Below are 12480 nucleotides of genomic sequence, written 5' to 3' on the forward strand. Positions count from 1 at the left end.
TTATAGGACAATCAGTCTGATGTATTCAGCAGCATACTGCATGCTTACAGTGGCATTAATCAAATGTGACAATAATGATTAATTCTTCAAAGATAAAAGTTTCAGGTATGTTTATTATGGCTGGATACTTTTTTTTTCAGCTGAGCTGTGTTATAGACACAATTTTGGGGGATTTTGTTGTGGAAAAGGTTTCTTGCCCCATTTTGCCTTTGAGATTTTAGCATGTAAGGCAAAAAAAATTCACTAGTGTGGTTACCTTGATTTCACCTTGATAAAGGGGGGCTGTGTGTCCCTGAAATGCTGTGCAAGTCCTGAATATGCTCAATCAACCCTGTAGCTGTATCTATGTTTGATCCCAGTGTTAAACTTCAGTTGGTGGAAAAATGTAAATATTTAGGGATTAGGGTTAGGCTATCTTTACTAAAGTTTATATCCTGTGCTTCAAAAATGCAAGTCATTTTGGGGGTTATATGATTCATAAACAAAAGTAAAAGAAACATGTTTTTCCATGTTTTGGTCTTTTTTACTTTATATAGTAAACAATAAAAAAATCAGCTATTAAATATCACTAGAAGAAAGCTTTATCTGTCTCAAAAAAAGATAAAAAGAATTTGGATAAAGTGTTGCCAGACAGAGGAATTCTCAGCCAAATTTGCACAGCACTGTAAACTAAAAAAAATTATCTGGTAATGAAGGGGGTGTAACATGCCGGTACTGAAGTGGTTAAACAAGTGATTAAACTTCCCAGTGGGTCATTTGGTATATGTACACCGGTGGCTGACTGGAAATTAATCATAACAAGCGTCCAGGAGGCAGCACGGTGGGATTCATTTTAAGTATTACAAATATTCTCCATAGAGGCCCTATTGCTCCAAGCTGCTCTTGCCTCTCATGAAAGCAGCCCTTGTGGGTCAATGCTTGAAGTTTGGATCCAGCAATTGGTTGATAATACTCAATAATACCCAATATACTCTCAACTTTGAAGGAATCTAAAATGTTTTACACATTTTACTGATTTCAACATCTGAGGTTATGGGCAAATAAATGAATCCACGTTTTACTGCACATTGTGGAAACTACTCATGCCTCATCTTTGACAATCTTAAAGTGTATTTCCCCTTTTGCAGCCAATTTGGGATAACATCTCTTTTATATTTTTTACATGTTCCCATTCAAATAGCATAAGCTAAAAAATAATGATAACATGCTTTTTGCAGTTTAAATTGCTTTTTACTTGTGTTGGGGTTTCTTGTTTCTTAAGGGTTAAAATGTCTACTTGCTTCTTCTTTGTAATGTTTGGGGAGTTGTGAGGGGTTAAAGGATTAATTTGTTAATTAAGTTAATGAGAGAAACACAATCCTCAAATTTCAGTCCTAAGTCTTTCTATAAGGACAGAAAACTGTGAAGGTGCTCAGAAAAACTTGGATTCAACCATGTTGCCTGCTGCAACAATACATTTAAAAAGGTAGGAAATATATTAAAATATATATTTTAGGTATGCTGTGTGAATAAGAATATCAGATTTGACTGCAAACGTGGAATTACACTTTAAGGCCAAATATAAAGTCCCCAACAGTTTTGTATATCTCCAACTTACCTAAGCCTGACTCTTCCTAGTGTCATGAGTTTGCTGTGTCATCTCTTTGATGTACTTTAGGTATATTCACAAAGTGGCCTGGAGAGAAGGGTGCAAGGTGTGGGAGCTAGGGTACATGAGGATTGAGTGTGGACTTTTTTTTCTTTCGTGCTTGTCTATGTACTACAAGTATGTCTTGTAATACAAGTGTTGTGTGATTTTGTTTGCTTGTAATTGTAATCTAATAACAAAGACAACTTGGAAAACAATAACAAGACCAGTAATCATACAGAACAATAGCAGATCCAGCTCAGTTTTAATTTACATATAAATCACATAAAAATGCTTTCCATTATCTTTTATTTAGCTCTCCTGTATCTGATCTGGAAGCATTAATTATATCTAAATCATTAAAGGAGAACTATGAGGTGAGTGAAAATCACTCATCCTCACAGTTCAAGCTTTGCATGTGGACTTGGATCTACCTTTATTCCTATAGGTTTTGTTTTACTAGATAAAGGGTTAATGGAATGTGCTAAATTTCACAGGCAAAGTTTGGAATGTGATGAAGGTCATCCTGATGTGCTTAAAGGAGAACTATGAGGCGAGTGGAAATCACTCAGCCTCATAGTTCTAGCCGACTTGTGACAATGAAACTGACACAGGTCGGCTCAATAGATCATCTCCCTGCAGAGAACTGTCACTCATGGCTCCTTGCAGGGATTCCCCCCCCCCTCCCCACTCCGATCCTCCAGCGCTGACTGGAGGAACGGACAGGGGAGGGGTGGGCACAGCCAACTAGGCACAGCCAGCTGTCACTCACGAAGCTGGGTGGATCTCGACAGTAATGTTGGGACCCGTCCCGGCAGTGGCGTTTCCCAGTATACCGCGAGCTGTAGATACTGAGCTTTGGGTCACGGGAGGATGCTAGTATATGTCCTCCCGTGACCCTAAGAGAACTATGGGGAAAAACACTTACCCCATAGTTCTGTTTTAATTCATTAATTGGCTTATTAACACCTCTGCACTATGTAAGTGGAAAACACAAGATAGAAAGTTATGAATGAACCCAAAGATCTCTTAACAATGTTTTGTCTACTACTTCTGGAAGAAATTTCCTTATTAAAGGGTTTTTGGAGACAACTATAGTGCATAGGATTTATGACTAATTTGACTATACACAAAGTTAGGCTTCATGCAGTGGCGTAACCAGAGTTACGGTCACCCGGGGCAGAACAAAATTTAGTGCCCCCCCCAATCAACCCCACTATTTGGACGGCCACTATTTGCAGGCCGTCTTTAATATTAATTGGGACCTCTGAAAGATTTTGCTGATTGGCCCCTACAACCCTTCCACACCGCTTCCCAACCCAGACCCCTGGAAAGAAACTAAGGAAATAAAATAATTATATATATATATTAGATATGCACCGATATATCAGCCAATGAAACATATCGGCTGAAACATATCGGCCAAAAATGGCACTTTTGGCAAAATGCCGAGTGCCATTCTCCTCCCCGTTGGGCGCTGCTCTGTGTCCCAGTTGGGTGGAGAGAAAATGTCACAGGTGGCCGAGAACACTCAGTATAGATGATTCCTGTTCATTTATAACAGGGGCTGCAGAAAAAGAGATTGAGTACTCTGTGTCCTCAATCTCTTTTTCTATTTTAAAAGGGAAATATCGGGTGTGTTTAGACTCCTAATATTTCCCCGAAGCCCCTAAAAGTAAAGTAAAAAAACCGCCCCCTCCCCCGTCCGTTCCGCCAGTCAGCGCTGGCGGATCGGAGCGGGGAATCCAGCCCCTCCCCTGTCACGGTGGAGAGCCATGACAGGATAGAGAGGTGAGCAAACGCCGGTATGTATTCGCTCACCTCCCGATCTACTGAGTCGACCTGTGACAGTGTCATTGTCACAGGTCGGCTAGAAAAGCACTCACCTCATAGTTCTTTAGTAATATTTTCTGCTGTCCTGATCCAGACATCTTCATGCATTCACTTAGGGAGCTGGCGTGGTTTTTTTTTCCAGTGCATATTTCTACAGGCAACCACTTTATGAGCAAAATCACAAATTTTAGCCCTCTGCACAGCGGAGTGGAAGCATGTTATCTCCTACATTTTCAGCATGAAGATCTCTGGACTGGTGGCACAGAGGCCAGTGTAATAAATGTAAATATACTTACCTCCCTCCCGTACAGAGACTTTACAGCCTGGAATTCCTTTCAATCATTGGAATGCAAGCACCGGCGCGCTTCACGTAGGGCCACGGAGAACACAAACAATGTACTGTCGAGGCGAGCAGTGTAAGACTGCTCTCTGATGGAGTTCTGAGCACAGGGAAAAGTTCAGTCATCACTTCCCTTCCCCTGCGTGCTGCAGTGTGACAGACATCACAGGTGAATCGTGTTTCCTGCCCGGTCGGCTGGCGCCCCCCCCCCCAGCCCTGCGCCCGGTGCTCACACACCGTCGCCCCCCCCCGGTTGTTACGCCACTGGCCTCATGCACTCGGGTTTATACATTTATGCAAAATCTTGCTGGCAGAAAATGATCCAACAAACGCATCACAACTCATTTGGACATACACGCACTTATATCCATATGAGTTTAAATGCATAATAAGTCATTAATTCAGAATGATTGAATGCTAAGGTTATTCCTTCTCTGCGCAACCTCCACTGCCTACACATTGTTGCTGTTTACATCCCCATCCGGCCCTGAAGCAGGTGCACAGGCCCAGAATGACCTCAGCCTTCAGTCATTCGTTACTGACCAAAACACAGCTGTGTGAATGGACCCATAACATACAATACTGTTGCATTCAGATCCATATAAAATTATACACAGTACAGGTCTGAACGCAGCATATTATGCACCTGTGTGCGTGAGCCCTTAGTTTTTTGGAACAGATCCATCGTAATGAATAGTTTCAATGCAAAGACACCAGACAGGATGAGAGTAGTACACATTTTACCTCAGTGTCTTTAAATATTACAGCTGGTGCTGGAATCTTATTTCGCTTTGCTGCTTTCCTTATTATGGCCTCTGCTTCTTCTATTCTTCCTTGAGAGATCAACCATTGTGGAGATTCAGGAATAATCCTGCAAGAGACATATTTTTCAGATATTTTGGTCTGTTACTCAGTGGCACAGAAATGCAGCCTTCCCTTCCAATGTCAGTGGGTTTTATTTTTTTCTAGATGGTATTGGTCTATTCCAGTAGATAAAAGTATAAAAATACATTAGCATATAACACAATCTAACCCATTGTCATCTTGTGTATCTGGTCAGAGGTAATATATTTCTGTGGTAGGATTCTCCTAACCAGACATTGCAACAAACATGCCTTACTGACTTGGTTCAGTGTTAAAGAAGCTGGAAGAGGAATTCTTTCACTTTCATTTGATCATTAGAATCCTGCTGCACAAGTAACACAACAGAGTGGAGGGGAAACATTGCATCTCATTTGTCTCTGTGCCCTCATTATTAATTTATGATGGGTCGTAAAGGAGGGAATGTGTGCACTTGCATTGTCATGTATGATTAATTCTGGTGAGGCCTTTTTCTTTGAGGCAGCGCCCCTAGCAATGACAGAAAAAATGTTTTTGCTCCCAAATATGTTAAATATGCTTCTCGTCACAAAATGGACCGCAAAACATAAATTACAAGACACCATATAAATAACCATTTAAAATAATTCAACAATAAATATTTGTACAAGCAATTGTAGTAGAGGCAAAATACTTAAAGCCTAACTCCAGGAGATTTTTTTTCTTTTTTCACATAGTGGAGAAGAGTTCAAATTTCTCAGGTTTTTATTTCTGTGACCCGATTGGCCATAATTTCCCACACAACCTGTCCTTGTCAGTGCTGTCAATGCATAAAAGAGTGGGCAGTACTAGCTGTGGCCAGGTGCTGATTAACAAGGTGATTGACTTATAAATCAGCAGTCACAATGATAGCCACGCCCCCTGCAACTTCTACTCATTCCACTGAAGTGTGAGCAGGCACAGCCTACATGAAGGCAGCAATTTTACTCTGAATTTAAAAGCAGTTCTGCATTGTTGCCACACCATCACAGGAAGCAATATTAGGTGGACTTCAATGGCAGACTCAACAGGTATTTGTGGGACTTGGCAGGGGCACTAACAGAAAACTGTTAGTACAGATACACTTATAATTAAGTTATTATAATTATATTTTTTAATGGAAAACAAAGACTAATCAGTGAACTCACCACCATAGAGGAATGCATAGGAGCCCAGGCACTGTCAGAGCCATCAGTAGTGTCCTCCAGTCTCGGAGGAAATATGCAAATAGAGGCAGGATCATGTAGCCAATTGCAAAAAAGATACAAATTCCTAATGTTGAGAAGATAATTCTGGCAGATTTGCCAAGGATTTCAGAACCTGTAAGAATAGGGACATCATTAAATTATAGAATTTAATTTCACCTGAATCAATAAAAAAAGTGAAAAACCAAAACGGTAATGGAGTGGCAAAAAAGTTTAACAAAGTTTATTATTCTATCACAGCATGCATCAAAAACACCTGTGCAAAAAAACCTATAGAACCCTAAATACAAACAGAGATGAATTGATGGAAAAGAAGCACACACCTGATGAGGCATATGGATACACCAGATTAGTGACCCGATCTGGATGTCACTAGACAAAACTCTTAAATAAAGAGTTGGAAAAATATTAGTATGTCCTTACAATGATTTCACAAGTGGTCAAAATCATCCCTTAATGGTGGCATGTGAAGAATACAGTAATCATTTAGTTTGCAGTGCATCTGTGGGCACTAGAAGTTGGTAGGCTAAGACAAAAACATTGGATATAGTTAATTGTGGGACCTGTGCTATCTGCAGCAAATACATAGAAAATATATAAAAATATTTATAAACTTTGATGGTACAAACATTTTCCACATACGATCTTAGTTGCAGAACATGATTTACCAAATGTGCTACCCCTGTGGTAAATACTACAAACACAGTTTGAATTATGCATACAAATAGGGGGGCACATTCAAGACATCATCATCCAGAAGCACACCAGTCCTATTGCTCAACAGTTTTTGTTTCATGTCTCTAGTGCTGAAGGTTTAAGAGTAAAGGGAATCTATCATCAAAAATTGCCAATTTTAATTTAGCTTTCGATAAAATGAGGAGGGGATAGTGCCTCTACCATATTCTTATTGATGTCCATGACCCCAATCGAGAGATTTCCCCTCATTTCCTGTCTCAGTCACCACACAGGAAGTGAAAATAAATCTTCCGAGGTGGAACCGGGGCAGGCCAAAAACCAAGCCAGTATTCTAACCATTTCTTACCAAAAATGAAAAGCATTACTGTACATACAGTATCTCACAGAAGTGATTACACCCCTCACGTTTTTGTAAATATTTTATTATATCATTTCATGTGACGACACTGAAGAAATGACACTTTGCTACAATGTAAAGTAGTGAGTATACAGCTTGTATATCAGTGTACATTTGCTGTCCCCTCAAAATAACTGAACACACAGCCATTAATGTCTGAACCGCTGGCAACAAAAGTGAGTGTATATGTCCACCATGTTTGAAAATCGACATAATTCTTTATCACCATCCACTACAGATCTTCAATGGTGTTACTTAAATATTTGTGCAGGTAGATTTGGAGATGACTGCAAGGTAGAAAACATTGTGCAATTCAACTGTAAAACACGAAAGGGCGTATATATGAAAATGGGCAAATAAGAACATTTTGCCTATAGCAAGCAATCGGAATTTTTAAAAATGTCCAACCCTACACTGCAGAAATAACAGTTGGAAGCTGATTGGTTGCTATGTCTATGGTCTTTATAAGACAGATTACACATGCTATAGCTTGCTTTGAATACTACTACTGTGTGACTGGACTGTCAAATGCTCAGGCAAATATATACGGTATATCACGTATAAAAGAACACATATGTTGTACATGTTGCAAATTACACTGCTTTAAATAAATAGTAACGGCTATCTTTAGGAACACCTAATGGTTGTGTTCGTTATAATAAAGCTGCTTAACAGCTACAACTTTGTATTAGGCAGTTTTGCTTATGGACATGGTGACACAGCACAATTCTAATGTCTGTGAAAAGCTTTAGCACAAAATAGCATTCTATGCTTACTGGAATGTTGTGTGAATGATTTTATTGACTTTACTACAGAATACGAAACCACACAATATGAAACGATAGTACATGATCATGCATCCATGTCTGCTTGAAACAACATTAACCCTTTATAAGGAAACGCAAATGCATGATTTTTTTACATTATTAAAATGTAATTTTTTTTCTTGCTGGATAGGTACGTCTGGGACCAGCGTTCACTGCTTTGTAGGTCAGGCAATTTCTTTTTAATAGTGGTCTGTGGCATGCTTTCTTTAGCTCCCAGGTCTCTGCAATGTTGTAAATGGCACATTTCCTGAAGCACTCAGTTTTAAAGTGTATTTCAACTATTGCAGGCAAATTGGGATAACACCTACTTTATATTTATTTTTCTCATAACAATGTTCTCATTCACATAGCATTACATAAAACATTTATAAAAAATTGCTTCTGATTTATACATGTTTTTTATTTGCTTAAAAAGGGGTTTGTGGGAAATTATATTCACTCAAATAAACCTTGTCTGTATTGTGCTGGCAGATTTCATTATCACTTGTAAATTAGATGTAAACACTTTGTGCCCTAACAAAGGGTTAAATACATACAGTAGTAGCATTGTGTGTTAATGAAAAGAAGCTCAGTCTGCCTCTGGTTTTTTCCTCTTTCACCTTCAAACGGCTCAGAGTAGCTTGGAATTTGCATAAAGGCCTTCACCAAATAAAATGTAATATATATTTTAAAAATTATTTTTCGCTATGCTATGCCAATGGAAACACATATCAAAAATAAAAGAGGTTTTAAAAAAAATAAGACTGCAAAACTGGAATATTTCCACTTTTGCAGCCAAATAGGAATAACCTCAGTCTTATATTTGTTACATGTGCTCATTCACAATGCCTAACTTAAAAAACAAATGCTGATTTCATATTTTATGCTTGAAATGTTGTTCTCTGTACTGAGCTTTGCTTGGGCAGGATGGGCTGGGCAGGTTAATGTTACTATAAGTAACCCTGTTTGTACTGTGTTGGCAGATTTTATCAGTTGTAACCCAAAATGAACACGGACTGCCCTAACAAAGGGTAAAAGATCTTGAAGCACTGTACTGTATATTAATTCGGGAAGCTTAGTCTGTCCCTGTTTTCTCCATGAGGACAGAGTTTCCTGTCACTTGGAAATTGAGAGAGTAGAATACAAATATTTTGTACACAGACGCATCTAAAAGGTAAGAAATATATATATATATATATATTTTTTTTTAGATATGCTGTATGAAAAGGAACACATACCAAACATATATTGGGGTTTTCTGAAATTTTACTGCAAAAGTGGAAGGACACTTTAAAGTAACCATTTATTATTTTCACTGGAGTGCAAGTTACACACATGCGTTTTTCTTGTCGGTATTCTTTGCACATTGCATCACATTGATTCACAGTTAATATTTAGTGCATTTGATTTTTCATTATGGATATTTTGTAGCAATTACTTTTACACTAAGGTGCATGTTATATACATGCGTTTCTTTTTTGTTTTGCACTTTTTACACATTGTATCACATTACTCCAAGGTCAGCATCTACTATATCTGACACTTTGCGGTCTCATTCACACAGCGCGGCTTTTACCATTAATTTCATACGTTATATCTGACCACACAGATTTCAGCTGCTGCTTAACTTGATTAGAGTAGTGGCGCGAGGTTTCACATCATTCAATTTAAAGTATTCATCTGCCTGAAAGCTGTCTGAATTACGTACATCTCATAAATATATAGCCAAACAGTGGTTAAGTAACTGATATAATATCATTACACAGTAACATGGTCATGTGTAAATTACTTTGAAAGCATTTTCTGTTTAATTTGACATGATGCTCTCTACTTATCTGATTAAAGTAGAGAACAATTTGGGGAATTTGCTCTAGGTTAGCACACCAAGAATGTAATACATTTCTATTTAGAAAGTCACAAAATCATAACCAGTATAATCAGTATAACCCAACTGCAGCTAAAACTTTTCTTTTTTTATTTATGGATATAGTGAGGAAGGTTTAGAACTTTTGTCAGGTTTTACTGTCATGTCCCCATAAAGGAAGTACAAAGGACATTTGGCTTCTCAGCCTTTTCTTTCTGACACCCATCACCTGAACATGAAGTGAGGCGACATCCCCTTCATCATAAGCACCTAGACAGCAATAAAATCCTTACAGAGGTAGGAATGTCAACCTTGGAGTGTATAGAGTGATAAGAAAGTGGTACTCGCTGCGGCAAAAAAATGGGTGTGATCAAACTGTTTAAGGGGCGTGGATAAAAACGGAACTTATAGTGAATAACAACAAATGCCAAGAATCAATTACAGAATAAAAGACCATGCTGTGTCCTCGAATTCATAATAACATATACTGAGAAATATAATCAGCATATAGAATAAGAAAAGTCATATTGTACAGAGTGCATTCATGCAGAATTAGAACGGATACTTATACCCAGCATATAGAACTAATATACTCTGTCACCCTCATGCATTGGTAGAATTTGATTTTTGAGTGTAAAGGTCCATTTGAAGTGCCTATCCTAACCTTAGCCTGCACTTTAACTATGGGTCCTATGAGGTGCCCCTCTATTTACTGCACATTAAATTTCCATATGTCACTGTGTCAGTCAGCTAAATGAGTATTGTGGAACTGTTCAACACCTGCTATAGTGAGTCTTAATTCTAGTGATAATATTCACAGTGTGGTGATAATTGATATATCTTACTGCAGTCCAGTCTTTACATAGTCAGGTACAGTAATGGTGCTCAGGGCACCTGACATGCTGCCTCAAGTGACACAAAGAAACTGAAGAGCTCATAAGTTATTTAGCTCCTGCATGGAGAAGCAGCATTTTCCACCCATTAGGCAAAACAATTTTCTCCCTCATTGAATCAAACACTGGTGCCCAACCTGCAACCTGTGGCCACATGGGGCCTTCAGGACATTTGAAAACAGTGTCTTTGTTTTTCCTACCTAGGTGTTTACTCAAGCCAGTGAAGGAAATATTCTTAAGACCGGTTTCTATAATGTTTTATTTATTTATTTCATTTTACCTTACTTTATTATACTGTCTAGCCCTTTTCTCTTTTATCAAATGCTGCAAAAGTCATTTTAAAGGGACTGCAATAGCAGCGATCTCTGGCAGTCTTTGTCTATGAGTGCCTCCTAAAGCCGGTTTTCGGTCTTCATCCAGGCCTTTAATAGGTCTGCGGTCTCTGAATGTCTCGCATTACATATACTTTACTTGGTGATGTCAAGGGCCACACTTGAGGCCCCCTAAAGAAAGCTGACCACCACTAGTATAAATGATTATTTTATTGCTCAGCTAGTAAATACATTGTTTCTGGCAGTATTCTGAGATGCTACAAATTTACATTGCTTATGACCTGGTTTGAACAGCACCCTAAACCAGAAACACTAATGTTCAGAATGGGACTGATAATGAATAAAAAGACTTGAAACCATTCCATACCTAGAATAAAAGCAGCCACATAGTTGGAAATCTGCCCCATGCCGACAATCAAGAAGAGAACCGCAAACATCTCCCAACTATTTGAAAACACTTGTATGATGCTAAAACCAGTCTGGACAGCCATTGTTGCAAAAAGGATCTTCTTTCTTCCAAAGCTATGAGAAAAAAAAATCAAAATGAGGAAATGCAATCAAAGCATAACAACTTGGTTTATAAAACTGTAGAAAACAAGGATGGTTTCATTTTGGTGGAGACCCTCCCTCTTAAAATGTATAACATCTAATCGCTATATGTTTCTTTGATTACTTTGAAAAGTTACTGTATGACTATTTGTTGTAAACTCGCTATATACTTTTCAATACAATCTTATTGCTAAAAAAAACCAAAACTGTAGAAATCTTTCTGTGCTGGTGACAGATGTCACTAGGACAGGAAGTGTATGTAGTTGTCACAAATATATATATCTATATAGATATGTATCTATATAGATATATATAAATTACAACTGCATATTACACTACTTAAAGCTAAAATTATTACCTGTCAGAGAGCTGTCCAGAAATAAATGAGCCTGTAAGAACACCAGCAAAAAACAAAGATGTTGTCAGTGGTCCTTTCCAATCATTGTCACAGACTATGTCCCACTGTAAAATAAAATAGAGAATTAATCAATTCAAACAAAGGCAGAAAATGATCATGAAAAACATAGCAAAATGGCAGGTAAGTAGAAATATTCATAACTATAACTCATGTTTTAACCCCTTCATGACTGAGGCCCTTTTTTCATTTTTTGCACCCATGTTATATTCCACATTTTAGGCCTGAAAATGACGTAAAACCCCCCAACATTATATATTTTCTGAATGCCAAGACCCTATAGAATAAAATGGTGGTAGTTGAACATTTTTATGTTGCGCAATATTAGCGCAACTCCTTATTAAACCCCAAAATTTAGTGACAAATTTAATTAAATGCCCCAAAACACAACAAATTACCCATTTTTAAATGAAATATAAAAGATGAGGTTACAACGAGTAAAACGATACCCAACATGCCCAGTTCACAGATTGCGTGTGACCGTGAAACGGCGAAAAACTGCAGTACCCCAAAAAGTCAATAAAAGACGCTTTAAAAGCCCCCACAAGTCATCAATTTAAAGATACCCCAAAATACTGGCCCTAGAATTATTGCTCTCACTCCGGCGTGCGCGGCGATACCCAACATGTGTAGCGCGTTCGTCGTTTTCATGCGTAGGCGCACCC

The 12480-nt window shown here is 38.2% G+C and overlaps 1 protein-coding gene across 1 annotated transcript in view; it reads right to left on the reverse strand.

Annotated features, from left to right (window-relative positions):
- The window catches only part of LOC108792894 (solute carrier family 22 member 4-like), a 60621-nt gene that overhangs the window by 11206 nt on the left and 36935 nt on the right, over positions 1-12480 (reverse strand). The window contains exons 2-5 of the mRNA XM_018563781.1: positions 11759-11862; positions 11219-11373; positions 5807-5978; positions 4545-4671 (exon numbers count right to left, since the gene is read on the reverse strand). Of these exons, the coding sequence (XP_018419283.1) occupies positions 4545-4671; positions 5807-5978; positions 11219-11373; positions 11759-11862 (558 nt within the window). The remainder of the gene's footprint in view (positions 1-4544; positions 4672-5806; positions 5979-11218; positions 11374-11758; positions 11863-12480) is intronic.

The sequence above is a fragment of the Nanorana parkeri genome, unplaced genomic scaffold, assembly GCF_000935625.1.
Source record: "Nanorana parkeri isolate BGI_ZX_2015 unplaced genomic scaffold, ASM93562v1 scaffold695, whole genome shotgun sequence".
NCBI lineage: Eukaryota > Metazoa > Chordata > Amphibia > Anura > Dicroglossidae > Nanorana > Nanorana parkeri.